The 16,428-nt window shown below is 43.5% G+C and overlaps 1 protein-coding gene across 4 annotated transcripts in view; it reads right to left on the bottom strand.

The window, feature by feature from the left end:
* The window catches only part of kiaa1109 (KIAA1109 ortholog), a 67,257-nt gene continuing 50,829 nt past the window's right edge, over positions 1-16,428 (bottom strand). For 3 of the 4 annotated variants that reach the window (XM_070980051.1, XM_070980049.1, XM_070980050.1), the window contains 21 exons: positions 15,424-15,686; positions 15,117-15,332; positions 14,408-14,588; positions 14,123-14,312; positions 13,669-13,830; positions 13,413-13,552; positions 12,842-13,037; positions 12,047-12,247; positions 11,644-11,820; positions 10,732-10,869; positions 10,057-10,302; positions 9,736-9,889; positions 7,875-8,032; positions 5,623-5,812; positions 5,157-5,374; positions 4,535-4,786; positions 4,164-4,367; positions 3,560-3,754; positions 2,588-2,722; positions 1,802-1,967; positions 1-972 (listed from right to left, as the gene is read on the bottom strand). In XM_070980051.1, coding sequence (XP_070836152.1) covers positions 756-972; positions 1,802-1,967; positions 2,588-2,722; positions 3,560-3,754; positions 4,164-4,367; positions 4,535-4,786; positions 5,157-5,374; positions 5,623-5,812; positions 7,875-8,032; positions 9,736-9,889; positions 10,057-10,302; positions 10,732-10,869; positions 11,644-11,820; positions 12,047-12,247; positions 12,842-13,037; positions 13,413-13,552; positions 13,669-13,830; positions 14,123-14,312; positions 14,408-14,588; positions 15,117-15,332; positions 15,424-15,686 — 3,999 coding nt within the window. In that variant the 3' untranslated portion in view covers positions 1-755. The remainder of the gene's footprint in view (positions 973-1,801; positions 1,968-2,587; positions 2,723-3,559; positions 3,755-4,163; positions 4,368-4,534; positions 4,787-5,156; positions 5,375-5,622; positions 5,813-7,874; positions 8,033-9,735; positions 9,890-10,056; positions 10,303-10,731; positions 10,870-11,643; positions 11,821-12,046; positions 12,248-12,841; positions 13,038-13,412; positions 13,553-13,668; positions 13,831-14,122; positions 14,313-14,407; positions 14,589-15,116; positions 15,333-15,423; positions 15,687-16,428) is intronic. The other variant, XM_070980052.1, reaches the window with a different exon arrangement.

Here is a 16,428-nt window from a genome sequence, read left to right as displayed (position 1 = left end):
TAAAATTCAATGACAATAATTTTATTAAGTTAAGAAATCAACACATTTAAGAAATTTAATTATATATACACTGGCTCTAATGTATGGATTAAAAAAAAAACAAGACAAAAATAAGCTTGACACACCAAGCTAATACATGTTATAGACTTTGCATTTCACATACCCATAAATAGCGATCCTGGTCGAAATTATAATTACACGTTCATGTCACGCTCAGGACTGAGTGGATGACGTGCCGTAGCCTCCCCATAATTATCTATTCACATAAAAAAATAAAAATAAAATCAAGAACACTGCTAATGAACTGTTCTGAAATATCTTAAAACTGGGCTATATAATACATAAAGCATATCTACCATGTGTTCCATGGGAAACAAAGAAAAGGCAATGGTTTAAGAAATCATTTCTCATGAAATATTGGTAAGCCTTAAGATAAAATTTCAAGCGATTTTAGTAAGGTCATTTACAACAGGTAGAAGAGGCAGGGTTTCACCATTAAAGCAGTCAAATAAGCTGACATTGCTACTTTGTTCAAAATATACAGAGAAAAACATTGGTGCAAAATGCTTCAGTCTGAGCCGCTAGTGGCATGACCCACAGTAAACCACTAGCCTATACTGAATTTCACAGGGTGCAGCAGGAAAAATGGGGATGTCTGACAAATGTGTTGGATAGTAGTCTCATTGTAATACAGTAATTCAGTGTTTGTGACCTGTAGACAACTTCTGCACAGCTTTGATTACAGTGTGTGTTTCTCAGTGCTCCTCTTTGTCTCTGCCTTTCTTGTCCTTCTCGTCCTGCAGGGCGGTGCCCAGCTTTTTGATGAGCACTGACAGCACCTTGTCCAGCGGGTCCATCACGCCCCTCTGCAGCCACTTAGGGATCGTAGTCCTGGCGTGGTGGAAGCCCAGTTTTTGCAAGATGTAGTCCACACCCACTGGATCGATCTTACGTCCCGTCCAGGAGATGAGCCTGAAGTCAGAGGGAGTGTTTTCTTTAGTCCACCCTTTTCTTTTGTTCAGACACTACATGCTAATTATTTCAGTTCTTATGTAAAATGGTTTTACTTCAACCAGCTGCAACATGAAAGGCTGCTTACGCATTATTTCATTGAAAAATAATAAGCAGATAATATAAGTGGGCAGGAGCAGTTTTTCTGCATAGTGAGTACTTAAAGTACTTTTGATACTTTAAGTTCCCTTTACTGCTTATACTTAATGTAGTTGTACTTATTTTTACAGTATTTTCACATTGAGGTTTTACTATTTTAATTAAGTAAAGGAATACTCTGAATCCACTGCTCACTGAACAGTCGTCACTCACAACTGGCACTTTTAAATCTTCGAGGAAGTCATGGCAAACACACAACACACAAACCCAAGAAAAACATGATGAAAACAGTTTGAGAAGTGTGTCGTTTATGCTGTTATCAAAGACTATATTCTCCCGTTTTTTTCCTAGAAATAGCAGAAAAAACCCTCAGGTTTGGCTATTTCTACTATAAAGAGCAAAATATAGGATACCAGGGCAAAAAGTTTTAATTTAGTGTGAAAAAAAAGTCTTTTTAATGTCATTTGTGTGGCTCATATTTATTTCTATTTTTTTAACCCTATAATTGATGCATGGCAGCCAGGTTTGACCCATGCGTCATGCACAAATCTGGTTCGTCACATATGCTCTTTTCCACTTTCTTCCTGGTTGGTTTCAAGTGAGCACCGTGACTCAGTTTGACTCAGTCACATGAAAGTGTGTGCGTCTGAAAACCCTCCAAATGCCTGCGGTGCGGTGGGGCAGAGCTGACCTGAGAGTCGGCTCCAAGTGCCAGGTGTTGCACATGAACTCCCTCCAGTCCACCGTGGTGTAGTTGATGCCGTCGTCCTTGTCCTTGTCCGTGGAGCTTTCGTCGTGCAGGGCCGTGGGGCTCTTCTGTCCCGGCCGAGCCGAGAACATCCGCGGGGCGAAAAGGGCTGAAGACACAAGGGTAGAACAGAGGCAAAACGTTTGTCGCTCCGCACGCTTCACTGCCAGAATGCTTTCATTCTGACACGGCGAACACATTCAACAACAACACGCAGAAGTCGAACATAATAAACATTCATTAAAATCCCTCAAAGCACAGCTGCCACCTTCGGAGTATAGATCTAGACTCTATTCACATTCAAATACCCATATGCCACACTCTAATTAATCAGGATTAATCAAACCCCGTTGAAAATCTTCACCGCTCGCCTCCTTTCTCTTTCTTTTCGGCTGCGGAGTCAACAGAACAAAGTCGCAGCACTTTTTTTAATTGTCATGAAGAATGCGAGGTTGCCGGCATAAAGTGTGCTAATTTGTCCCTTTCTGACAAAAGGAAAGCCATTAAAATGCTGCCTGCATTGGACTCCCTGACCTCCCCGCTGTGTGTGAAAATAACACTCAGCTTCCTGCGTTTCATGCTGCTCTCTAAAATGTGTCCAACAGCAGACAAACAGCCTCACAGGTACAGAGGCAGGCATATGTCATTTTTCTGGTTTTCTCACCAGCTGGCTGACTGATTGAGGAATGAATGAATGAATGAATGAACTGTTGTTGGAAAGACAAAAACCTTTCTCCTTCTCCTTCAGGTAGGCAGACACCAGGTCATGGAGAAACATGATGAGCTCGGCGTCCATGGTGACACAGATGTGGTCCGTGAATTCTGTCACCACGCTGCACTCCACTTTGGGTTTGCTGTTGGAGTCTGGAAGGAATAAAAACAATGGGATTCACTTTAAAAGAGGGCTCCTTTAAGTGCGTCTACGATGCAGTCGAGCTCACAATGGTCAGATTAAAAAAATCCAAATAACAAAATTGGAGGGAGTTCTAACATTGAGCGATTGTGTTGTTCGTCATCTGCCACATTAGCTGATTAATGTGATCTGACCTCAAAAGGTACAATGTGTAACAGCTGGTCAACAGTCGAAGGTCACTCCAAACAAACAGGGGGCAGTGGATCACCAGAGTAACTGCTAGCTGTTGCACACTTTACTCTTTGGCTGTAGCTACCAGCTGTTTTAGCTAGTTAGCTCAGTTAGCCATGCAGTGCGTCACCCTGTTAGCTGACTTGATTATTTTAACCAAACCACAGTTGGTGATTGTTGGAACAGTGGAAAGATGAGATGGTTTATTTAGTTTCTGTTGAGTTTGTGTGTTTTTAAATCGAGTTAACAAGCCAATTAAGCTCGTGTTAGCTCAGTAAAACAGTGGAACTTGAATTCAGAAGGGTAAGGCTGTATTTTTCTGGTTAAAATGAAAATATGTGTAAGAATATTTCTTTTCTTGACATTTTCAGAGTTCATTTTGTTTATTTATTAGACTAAAAAAGCTGAGAAATGAAGCAAACTCATTTATCTCCCAGCTGAAACTACAGGAGGTTATACTATCAGACTATCGTCTCTTGAGGTATCAGAATCAGAATCGGCTTTATTGGCCAAGTAAGACAGGATGTCCTGCAACTAGCTGGTTAGCATGCTACACATTGCACAGACTTCAGCGGATGGTTTATTACCTCTATGTACTGTTACATAACTTATCCCACCTGTTAGAGAAGGTTCATCAGGATCCTGCACGTGGATGGACTTGAAGTCCAGCTGCATCCTGGGAAGAGCAAAGATTGTCTCTGTTTCATGGTTGTAGCTGGAGGAGCTGCGGAAGCTGCTCAGCAGGCTTGAGCTTTTGGCAGCCGCTCCGCTCTCTTGGTTGTTGGCTTCCACGTTCCTGAGCAAGTTCAACTCTGAAACAAGAGATAAGACGTGTCAAAACGCTTCTGAGCTGAAGGTCACGTTCACACTTCTCTGCTTTGTTAAATACTATCTGCACCTATTTTACATTTAAGATAACAGGCAGCCGCTCCGAGGAGAGGCAGACAGAGAGCAGCTCTATTGGAAAAAAAGAGTCTTATTTTAGTCAGAGTTGTCTGAAGTTGAGAAAAGGTTGAAGTTTGAGAAGATACTACAATGACGCGACCGTTTACATTCAGCCGCCACTTTATTTGGTACACCTAGCTAAAAATAATACACCAACTCAACCACATTTACATCAATAAGAGGTTTGTGTGTATATACTCAAACATGCAATATGTGTGAACAGGTGCGATACATCCCTCCAATGTGATGACACCAAGATACAGAATAAGTGGCTACCTTCATTCCTCATGGCTGTGACGTAGTTGAACCATTCTTTGACTGTGGCAACTCCATGTGGGGGGTTTTCATGCCGCCGCCGGGTTATTTTGGTTATGGTGGCCATTGGGCTTTCAAGTGCACCGCAGGGTTTGGTCACCATGGTGTTATGGCCAAGATGGAAATCCAGTGTCTGAACGATGAAGGTGGAGTCATCTTTGGAGCCTGAATGTGACACAACCAGAAGTCAGGGATCAAAAAGGGATTATAGTGTAGCGCCAACCCCAAGTATGCATTTTCACTACCCATTGTTTTTTTTTTCTCTATAATGTCATTATTTTTCAATGCCATTTATACAATGGAAGTCAATGGAAGTTGAGTCTTTGTCTCACCATCCTCCCAGATTTTCTGAGCCTCCGTCCAGAAGGCGATGTTTGGCTCTTCCAGGTGGAATAGAGCCCATGACTTGGAGCGGAAATTGGGCCCGTGGAAGCAGGCCAGCGTCATGTGATTGCCATGGAGGCTCATTGAACCGCCAAGCTGCACGGCGTCCTCGGGCAGAGGCATCTGGAAGAGGGAGATGTGGCAGCCGGCGATTACCTTCAGCACCCCGGGCCAGTGGCGGTGATGGGCTGCATCCATGTCTTTGTGCAAAGGGAGACAGGAGACATTAGAAGACACAAAATAAGAAGCAGGGGGCAGAGGAGGGGGGGCGCAGACTCTGACCTGAACATGAGGCATGCTGGTGCTCGCAGGATGAGTTTTTATATAGCCTCCAAGCTTTTAACTGCATGCCGCTTGTGCTTTTTGTTTGTTTTTAATTACTTCATGAGCATGTTTGATTACATTCCGGAGCCTAACCACCTTGTCAACTGTTTGAAAAAGCTGTATACAAATTAAGCTTATTAGAATTACAAATCATTTCACTTCCTGCCTCAGACACTTGCTGTGCCACAGTCTGCTTTAAATACCACCCCCACCCCCCAGCTGCACTATAGAAAAAGGCTTGCTCACAAAGCTCTGCAGCTCCTTTCTCAGTGTTGATGACGGGGGTTTTGGGGGGCAGGTAGGGGCCAGGGCCCCAGGTGGACAGGGCCCGCTTGCTGGTGTCGAATTGCTGAGTGAAAAACTCCTGCAGCTTCATGCCGATCTTGATGAGGTCTGGCGTGGTGGAGCGTGAAATGATCACCTGGAAAATGTCCCACTGCAAGTCTCCGTGGACGAAGATCTCACTGGAAGGACAGAGGGAGAAAACATGGGGAGAGAAAAGGTGAGAAACAAACAGATGGAAGATTAAGACGATTCAGACTGTAGATAATGTTAAAAAAGGACAAAAAGCCGATGGAAACAGAGCAGATTAAGCATCACTGCATCTGGAATAATCACACAGTGAATACTATTTGCATCTGTATCATCGGTTTGTTTCACCAGCAGAGGTGTGTGTTGTGCATGATAAGCTCCTGCTGACATCATTTCACACCTTTTCTCTGATAGGCTGGTGTCAACAGTGCACAGGTTGACCTTCCATTCGTCCTGCAGCTGCAGATCAGCGTTGCTGAAAACTCCCATCAGGATGCTGGAGCCCATGTAGTCCACACGCGCCTCTGTCGACCCCATGGTGATCTGGATTTTATGGCTAGGTTGCTGGTTGGGGTGTTCGGAGATGTGAGCTGGAAACCAGACAGTAATTGGTTAGCACTGTGGCATTATGTGGGCATTAAACTGGGTGAGAGAAAAATGATTTGGGAGAAAATTTGGCACAAAACAAATAAATAGAGTTTATTCAAAGTGAACTAACAGTTCTCTGAGGACCAGAACATCCAGTAGACTGCAAAACTATTTACATCAATCAGATTTTGCATCATTTTCTTCGTCAATGATCGAAATGATTTCACATTAAGATGAAATGTTAAAAAACAAGAAAATTGTAAATGTTGGGATATTAAATGTAAAGAAACAAAAAAAATACTGTTGTATATATTGTATATAATATTGCAGACTGGATGCTGCATAATGAAATCAGTGTGAAAAAGATGAAAATCACTTCCATCAATTTGAAAACAAAAGTGGTTAATTTAACAATTTTGCTTCACTTATTTAAAGAAATCATAAATCTTAATTTCACTGCAGTACCAGGAACAAGTCTTATTTCTGGGCAAAATTGCAAACTTTTCATTTTGAAAAATAACTTCACACAAAAATGTGTAAAAAGTCAGTGAACAGGGTGCAGACGTTAAGTAGAGATGAGTCAAATCGATGGAGTTGTATGCAGGAGAAATAACTCATGTCACTGACACACCGTCAGGTCTGAAGGAACGCACGCTGCTAAATACATGCTGTATGTGAGTGTATGCAACATGTGAATAGTGGCATGCAAAAGAGTAAAAGATGACCTGATGTCCAAACAGCGTTGAGTTAAAGATGACACATTTCTTTCATATTTCAAGCAGGATTCCTTTTTCATTTCCATCTTTTATGGTTTCCAAATAACAAAAACTGAAAAGGGCCTGAGGCAGAGGTTTGGGCAGCCTGCACGGTCAGGTTCGTAACACCCCCTTCGGCAAGTATCACAGCTTGTACTGTCTTTTTGTAGTCAGCTAAGAGTCTTTCAGTTCTTGTTTGCCAGATTTTTGCACCCTCGTGCATGCACTGCTCCTTTCAGGGCTATCCACAGATTTTCTATGTTGTTTAGGACAGAAGATTGTGAGGGCCACTGCAAAACCTTCAGCCTGGTCCTCTTGAGGTAGTCCACTGTGGATTTTGAGGTGTGTTTAGGATCATTACTCTGTGTGATGTCTGCTTCCAGAATTTGCTGCTATTTAATTGGATCCATTCTTCCCTACCAGTGAAATGTTCCCTATGCCACTGGCTGCCACACAAGCCTGATCGATCCACCCCTGTGCTTGACGGTTGGAGAGGTATCTTTATGTGAAAATCTGCACCCTTTTTTCTCCAAACATACATTTTGCTCATTGTGGTTAAGCAGATCTATTTTAACTTCAGCAGTTCCCGGGACTTGTTTCCACAATGCTTCAGGGCTGTTGAGATGTTCCTTTGCAAATGTCTGCTTTGCTATCTTCTTACAGCCTTCTCCTGCTTTGTGGGCATCAATTATTTAAATTTTCAGGTGCTACGTTGCTAGGAGGAGCCCATGGCTGCTGATGGGACGAGGGTTTCCTATCAATGACTGTGAACAAGCCATAGCACGGACAAGCTAAATAAGGTCAGAGATCTTGGTAAAAGCTATCTGTGAACTCAGATCTCTTGGGGTGCCCAAACTTTTGCATGCTGCTCCTTTCCTTTTGTTCCCTCTTAAATTGTACAAAATAAAAACAATATACTAATCTTGCTTGAAATGCTGAAGAGGAAGTTTCATCTTTAACTTGGAGAGCAGTCCAGTTTCTACTCACTTAAACACTGACAGGAACAGAAAATTTGACCAAACATTTGCATGTCACTGTATGTCTTCTAAAAGCATATTCAAACACCATATATAAAAGAATAGTTTTACAATAAGTGTTAAAAAAAAAAAAAAAAAAAAAAAAAAAAAGAGTAAAATGTGTTTTAAAGTCTGTATTTCATCAGTGCACAGCTCCCAGTGTTGTGTGGGAACTCTGCACTGAACTCTGGCTCTGGCCCATATCCACAGTTTCCACTCTGCTCCAACAAGAGCTGCTAATGAGTTGTGGAAAAACACCAGACGTCTGAAAAGTTGATGCTTTGTTTACTTACAGACCATCTCCAGGGTGTTCACGTCTATATTGCCACCCACCACCCCGCCCTTGGAGTCGAGCTTGGAGCGGCCAAGGCCGACAGACATGCTGATCTCTCGGTCCCGGTTGCTGCCCACAGACAGTCGGCCCTGACTCTTCAGCCCGCTGGTTGTCCAGCTGCAGGGGCAAACACAACTGTGAGCACTCCTGAAACGCTGCTGAATAATGTAGAAGCGCTCTCTATGAAACATAAATGACTCTCATTGTGAGAACTTCCCCGGGAACAAACACAGGTAACTGAAAAGACCCATCGAGTACTAAACCTAGACAAGCCAACACGTACTTGAGCGAGTATGTCATTATCTCAACGTGTCAATTTGATACACCCTCATCAAACATTTGCTAACATCTTAGAATGGCTTTGTGGATAACCTTTTTTTGCCAATACAGTTCCTGCTTCCAACAAAGACGACACCTCTGTATAAATGCTTTTAAGATGGAAGAATATTCTGAAGTCCTAAATAATTTAATCTCAAGCTGGAGAGGCCTCCTCACTTGGTGAGGAAGAGGCAGGAGACGTATGTGTTGCTCCGAGAGCCCAAACATTTCCAGAGTAGAAGGTGTTTTTTATTTAATGATGACACAGAGCTCATAAATCAGCACAGCCTTAGTTATGAGGGCGTTGTGTTTGTCACTGATTCAGCAGGGTTTTCCACAATTCTGCCTTGAAGGGTAATTCTGGTATTTTTAAGCCTGACCCATATTTTTACATAGTTTTAGGTCTGGATGACTAATAGGCACAGAAAGTTTTGGAATTGGTCCAGTAGATCACTGCAGCCGGCAGCCGTGGAACAGGCTGCAGTGGCTGCGACATAATCCTCAGGGGACAAATGTGCCCGTCAAAGTAAGTCCACTAAAAGGCTTTGTTTTTTTTTTTTTCCACTGACAGGCTCAGATTGTTATTCTAACCCTCTGACATCATTATTGAAAGGATCTCTACAGAGATCGGACCTTTACAGACAGCTCTTTCTAATGGGGCACTGAAGTCGTTATATGGTTCTCCTTTGAGCCACCAGACTGCATTAACAAAAGCATCTTTCTACCTGGCAGAACACGGAAACTGCTGATCTAGTGCTGCTCTGAATGGTCTGTGTTGTTGTGACTGGTGTTTTAAAGGGTCAGTTTGGATCTGACCTCACATTAAGGCGAATACATCTCCTGGTGACCACTAAAATAAAACAGCGTCTAAGAGATGAATTTTGAGTCGATGTCTAGCAGGAAATAAAAGTACAAACTGCAGCAATGAGACACCCTGGAGAAACATTTGTCCCATGAATTCTCCAATAAATGTTCACGACTGATGCAGTCAATGTCCAGCTCAGTCAATAACATCCTTAGCTTAAATGCATAGCCTCACCTTGACTATGTGCATTGATCCTTTCGCACTAAAGCTGTGTTTTCCAGCCATGGTTGTAAAATGTGATTGGGCAATCTCTGTCCAACAGCAGGAGTCAGTTCACTAAAAACAGTGATTGTTTTCACTTTCAAAGCTTTTGTTTGTGAAGTTAGTGCCTTAGACTCATTTGGCAGAATTTTCACTTCCACACTTACATTTGAAGCCGACATTTAGTGACACTCAGAGGATTTGTCTGTTTTCTGTATAAATATTTATGAACTATTGCATCAGCTGGGTTTTGCAGAAGGTACTGAATATCGGTTTTCAAATATTAGGAATATAGTAAATATTTTCTGAAACAGAAATAATTAATTATTATATTGAATTACATATTAATGCTAAACTGAGCTGCTGGCTGTAGCTTCATATTCACCATACAGACACGAGATATAGTATATAAGTATGAGAGACTGTGATCACTCACGTGTTGTTTCCCATGACGTTGCTCATGTTCATCTGGACGGTGAGCTGTTTCAAGTTGATGGCGAACACCACCAGCGTCTCCCACGGTGCCCCCTGCTGACCTGCTGCCTTACCATTCTTACTGAACGAAGGAGTCGATGTTTTTGTCACCGAGTCTAGATGACAACAGACAAACGTGAGGTAAAAGGCTGTAAATTGTTGTTTATCCTGTGAATTCTGACTTACAGCACAAGGCATTATTACATGGCAGTGTGTTTTGGTTACGACAGGAAATATTTTAGTTAGAGTTCCATCTGGAAATGGCAAGAGTGTTTGTGACTACCTCTCCGAGGAGCAGAGGAGTCAGACACACTCCTGGTGCGTCCGGGTGCAGGCGACTTGAGGTGGCCCAGGCCACCCGGGGACATGTTGCTTCCGGTCGAGTGCTCTGAAAAGACGTTGGGGGATTGGGGCATGTGCTGCGTCCCGGTGCTGCCGTCCCAGGTCCTCCAGTAGGCTTTGCGGCTGGACTCGGGGGACAGATGTTGGGTGACGTTTTCGGCCGAGTCGGGGGTGGCGGGGCCAGAGGCTGAAGCGAGGTAAAGGTTGAGAGATGTAAGTAAAGGACAGCCTTTGAAATGTCAACATGGGAGCGAGTTTCGATATCAAAAGGAAGGTCTTGAAGGTCATGTCAAATGTGAACAATTGTCGTTAATCATTCAGTTTTTTGTTTTTTTTTACAAACTTGTAGCACTACTTTCATTCAAAAGTCAATAATAAACAGAAAGTTATCACTTTGGAGAAAGCACAGAGGTACAGTCTAAAGGAAAGAAGAGCATCCTCAGAAGCACAGCAAAGCTCTGTTGGTTGTGTTTGATGAGTTAGACTCTACAACAACAAGCAGAGTGCTGGTGGATATCTTCCACATACAGCACAGTGGTAAAAACACACCATACTCATGCAACAGTCAACAAACCAACGCTAACACACTAAAGCCCCTGAGTGGTTAACAAGTCACCTGGCAGGTTGATCGTCTGGTCTCCCAAGAAGAGGCGCCGGGCGATACTTCGGCGGTACCAGGCTCTCGGAAAGGCCAGGATCTCACTCAGTCGTCTCATGTCGTACTTAAAGGAAGCTGAGCCAATGTCACACACAGCTGAGGAGAGAATATTGCGTTTGTTCAGATAAGAGGCACACCTTTAAAAAGGTTCTACAGTGCAAGCATATCGGTAGCATACACTCCTGAAAACAAATCTACAGGGGGAAAAAGGAGCACTTGTATATCCTGACATTCAAAGATTGGAAAGGTGCATTTCTCATCCATCATGCTCCCCGGTCTCATTTCTGTGCTTGTAAAAAGTCCTGTTCCTGCACTGCAAGTGTTCAGTTCAGTTGCACATCACTTCAAATATCCTGATTACACAGGCAAAACTGAACGCTGCTTGACTCCGAGATTATGTGAACACACAAAAGGACCCAACGGTGCTGTGTATCAACATTTAGCTCTATGCGATGGATTCAAACATCTAACTGACACGATGAACCTTCCTGTTCAAAAAGATTGTCTGTCCTGTTCAAAAGTTTTCTATGGACAAAATTTAAAACCACAGACAGAAATAGCTGGCAAAATGTTGGGACAGTTGGGACTTCTTGAAGAACAAATTATTTGCAATCATCAGATTAAACCTTCCTTGAACAGAGGCCTAAAAGACTGGGTCCTGACGTGTTAAAAGCCGCTCCTGAGAACGATTCGTTATACACATTACTATATACTATAATTTCCTCAATATTCCTTCACTTTTGCTGGAAATTCCCTGACTTCTCCTGTCTGAAAACACATCTCTATGAACAGCATTCCAAGTTCAGACCAAACAGTCAGCGTTATCTATTGTCTGTTCAAGAAGCGTCCTCATCTGGGCCGGCGACGTACCTGAGATGTTGATGAGGGTGGTGTCTATTTTGCCACCTTTGGCAGGAATGAAGCTTTCAGTGAAGGTGGGGCCTCCACTACGTCGCATCCTGGATAAGCTGACCTTCACAAACTCCAGGTTGATACTCAGAGAGTCTTTTCTTCCTGTTACTGAAGACGGCTCCTCATCGACTGTACCTTCCAGAAACAGAGTGATAATCGTGACGCTCAAATCGAAGTAGCATTAAGGTAATTCCATGGCTTCATGTTATCCCCATGTCAGCTGGATCTGACACAGGTTTGGACATGCTTATGTATTCCTAAATCCCATCCACAGTAAAGCAGGAAAAGAAACAATGTAACACTAGAAACTGCAGTATTATTAGCACATTACAAAATAACAACAAGTTTTCTGTTTCCATACCTAGCGGCCCTGGGCCTGGAGGCAGGCCTGTGACAGCAGATTTCTGCTTTCCGGCGCCGTAGGGGTGGAAGACGTATAGGGAGAAGTCAGACATGCAGGCAGTGAAGCTGAGGCCCGAGGAGGTACTGGGGGGGCCGGTGAGGTCGGACTGGCTGCTGCTGTGGCGGCTCCTGCCCAGAGGGCTCCCCAGCAATGGAGACGCTGGAGGGAGGCAGAGGAGGGTGAAAAAACACAGGAGGTAAGACAAGCAGTCACACAGAATAGGCATTAATTGACTAAAATATGACTATCGCTGGTAGGAGCTGTATCACAATTTACAGGTCTGACTCCCATCAGTAGCTGATTTTTCAAGACAGAAAGCAGTGAGCTACTGAGAGTGCAAATGAACTGCCTGCTAAAAAGGTCATGCATTACATGCATATTAATGTCATACTGAACTATTACTACTTTGCCATTTCTTTTTCAGCTGAAGGGCAAACTCTGCATTTACTGTAAATATGTCTGGATTAAATCAAACATTAAACATTAGTAAAAACAGCGGTAAAAAAAAAAAAAAAAGCATGGCAGACCTTGTACAATCTTGCAAAAAGATAGACTGGAGAGCAAAGTAATGAATGCATGAAAACAAGCTGTGAGCAACATCAAATCACACAGGGTCCAGACATGGCATGGAGCGACAGCTAATAGATGTGCTCACTGCGTTTCATGTAAGATTTTTGAGTGCGAATATTGTATTCTTCACATGTCTCTGCACACATTAGAACGTCATTATTTGGCCAGTCATGCTCTGCAGACCTTTGCTTGGTGGTGGTTTGGGGATATGCTGTCCTGGTGGAGTGGAGGAAGGCGGGTGAGATCCGTCAGTGGGATGTGCTCCTGTTGGGGTCTCCAGCTCTCCGCGGTTAGAAGAGAAGACCAGGTCTAAAGAGGGCAGTTTTAGCATACACTCCACCCTGGACATTGGCAGGCAGCTGAAGCGGATCTGAGAGGGCTGCAAACACACACGATCACTGATGTTTCAGTCTGAATTTTTAACCTGATAAAGCTTGATAAATAACAAACAGGGATGGAAGATAGTAAACAAATATGCTGAAAAATACAATCATAACATCCGTAGCTGACATTCAATCATCTTTGAATAATTTCACATTTTTATGAGCTGCAGCTGCTACAAAATGTGAAAGGTAAATGTCCTCTGGAGAACACCCAAGATGAAAAGTCAGCAGCTGCATCAGATGTTGGAGAGAGTGTTATTTGATGTAGATCACACATGGCTTTCTGGAAATGTTAGTAAGTTGTAGGAGTTGTATGCTATTTTCTCTCAAATTCCTCTAAAGCGTAACTGTAACAGTCACACGGTCAGTACCTGGACTCTGACGTAGACAACCACATCCACAGGGAAGGAGGAGTAGGCCGATGTGGAGGAGGAAACCAGGGAGGTGGTGGATTCTTCGAGCTGCTCTACTGTATCAAACTGACCCATGTCCTCTTCCTGGGAAGCCATAGCTGATGGGAAGACATAAACACAAAGAGTTCTCCGTGAATAGCAGACACATAAGACGCTGTCACTGTACAAGTCTAAGAACAGGGTCCATGTGGGTCACATGGTGCAACAAACAAACCTGCGTAATTCCTTTCCACTGGAGTGATCGGAATGGTTTCCAGTGCTTTTTCCAGGAAGTCCAGCAGACACGGGCTGATGACCATTTCCTCTGGCAGAGTCTGGAGGGCCACCCAAGCATATAGCTTGGCCGTCTTTACTCCTCCACTGCCCTTACCTTTGGCTGCAAAGACAAATGGGAATTTAAGGCACCTGCTGCCTGGACTATATGGCATGAAAGTTCATTTCTTAAACAGTTTTTCCCCTCCATGGTACGCATCAATATGCACGAGTCCTTTTAATCAAAGGTCTCATCTGGATTCATGCTTTCAGATAAAGGATGAAATCACATGCATTTGATTCAGTGGCTCCACGTGTGGATGTAAATCATCAGCGTGGGGTGGCGTGGCACACTAGTGTCGGTGATTACAGATGGTGCTAGGGCATGCAATTCAGAATGAGGGATTGCTCAGTACCTGATGGAATAGGTGGGGGCGGGGGAGGTAGGAGCGAGTTAGTCTTGCTTTGGACAGCATTGGGAGGGTTGGAAGGGCCGCTATCTTTCATACCATACAGCTTGGACTCTTTGGAGAGTGTACGAGGCAGGGAGGATCCACGCGAGGCGTTGGGTGACTCCGTCTTCAGTGTCTTTGAGTTGTAGTGTAACTAGGGGAGAGAAAAAGAAATCATTTAGAGCGTGCAAAATAAAAATTACAGAGAAGAAAGTTGTAGATGATTCGGATGTTGAGCAAGACACTGACCTTAACGTCGACTCCTGGAATGTAGAAGACTGTGGTCTCCATGTCATTAGATTTGGTCTGCAGGGAGGAGGGACATTTTTTGCCAGCTAGGAGATGGGTGGTGGAGGTGTAGGTGGGCTGCAGCTTCTTCTTCTTGGGGGGAGATTCCTGGTCCAGACTCCTGAGGCTGCGTTCACAGCTCCTACAAAACCCACAGGGAGAAGAGTCCCTTAATACTTTATACACTTTATTGATGCTGCTGTATATTGGAATTTCCCCTCGTGGGACTAATAAAGGAATATTGAATTGAATTGAATATGAAGAAGGTCTGCTTATGCCTTATTCTGTTTAGCATGTACAAAAATCAATGAAGTTGATGAGATCACTCATTAAATATATTGTCTTTGTGCTTTTTTCAAGTGAGTATATTCCAAAAAGATTAATGAATCATCACATTCTGTTTCATTTATATTTTACACAGGGTGCTCCATTCTTTGCTATCGGGATTGTAAAAGGTTTTATGTCTTGAAACCGCTGAGGACAAGCTACAGCATCAACTTTCATCCGGCAAATCATTTGAGTGGATTTCATGATGTAGAGTTTGATTTTACTCTTTACGTGATGTTGTTTGAAAAATGAAGCACAGCAGGAAATGCGAGTCAGACTTGAAATGAAATTCTGCTTTCTCTACAGTAATTATCAAGAATAAGAAATGTGCCTTGCGTCGTACCTCCTGAGGGAAATGTCCTCATGCTCTGGCTGCTGAGTGGTGGGATGAAGGACACACTTCCCGCTGTCGATCTCCACACGGACATCCAGCTCAAAGTCAATGTTTCTTTCAGTTGTCGGGCCGCTGAAGCCGCGGCCAGCAGGTGTGCTCGGCCAGCGCTCGCTGAAGAGCTGACTCACAGCGGAAAACCCCGAGGACTTCCTGTGAGACGCTTGGCTGAGGAGAAGGAAGAAAGGGATCGTTTAGCGAATGCTGAAAATCATCTGGCTTTACTTATAGTCGAGAAAATAAAAAAAAGACGACTCACAAAGGCCTTCGATAGCTCGGCAGTCTCTCAAACTCATCCTCTTTCTCTGAGTCTTCGGAGGAGGAAGAGGACAGGTCGTCGCGCCTCATGTCGTCGTGCTGGAAGGGAAGTATGGGTGAGAAGACAGCAGGAGTGACCGGGGCACTGAAAGCTGAGTGCTGGCCATCAGTGACAGATGGAGAATGAAGATGATGGTGATGATGAGGATGAGATGGCTCATCAATGGTGATTGACAACAGGTCCACCTCTGTCTCCTCGGGAAACTTCAGAAAAGGACAGACAGACAAACTCACACAAGGGGACAATTTTCAAGTCGTCATGGAGCTCTTCCTACTCAAAAACAGGATGTATTGAGTAGGAAGGTATCCATAACTTTGAAGGAGTGTTCTGTTGATTGGAACATGATGATCACAAGGTTTTTTTCTTTACCTATGACATTTGGTCTTTACTTAGATGCTGAAATCAAATCTCACAGCACAGTTTAGATCTAGTTTCATGACCAATGACAGAACACTCATGAAAGTTCATGCATGATCTGTGAGGAGGAATGACAGAGATACACAAGGAGGAAGGTGAGGATGACCTTCAACCAGGAGAAACGGCGAAGGGAGCTCTCAAAAGGGTGACACTGGAGAAATGCCCAAGTTAAGTGTCCTTAAAGACAACTGGAAAAGAAGCCCAAATGTAAGCCAAGCCGACAGATCCCAGAGACAGGCACTGACCGAGTCTGACTGCTGCTGAACATGATTAAAAGAACTGAAAATGTTTGCTAACTGCATCTACAGCGAATCCAGATAAAATCACAACATCTGTCAGATTTCTTTCACTGATAATCTGAAGTCTGTTCTTTTTAAGCAACAATCCAATGGCAGACATATACGTGCATGAATAAGTCAGTGTTCAGGTGGGTGAAGCAAACTCTGTCATGTCACCTTACATGGAGTCGGCCTGGGTCTGTCAAAATGAGAGTGAATATTGGAGGAAATGTGCAGTGAAAATGATTTG

The sequence above is a fragment of the Chaetodon trifascialis genome, chromosome 14 (assembly GCF_039877785.1).
Source record: "Chaetodon trifascialis isolate fChaTrf1 chromosome 14, fChaTrf1.hap1, whole genome shotgun sequence".
In the NCBI taxonomy this organism is placed as follows: Eukaryota; Metazoa; Chordata; class Actinopteri; order Chaetodontiformes; family Chaetodontidae; genus Chaetodon; species Chaetodon trifascialis.
Note: the sequence above shows the minus strand (reverse complement) of the source record. Positions and strands in the feature narration are given on the sequence as shown.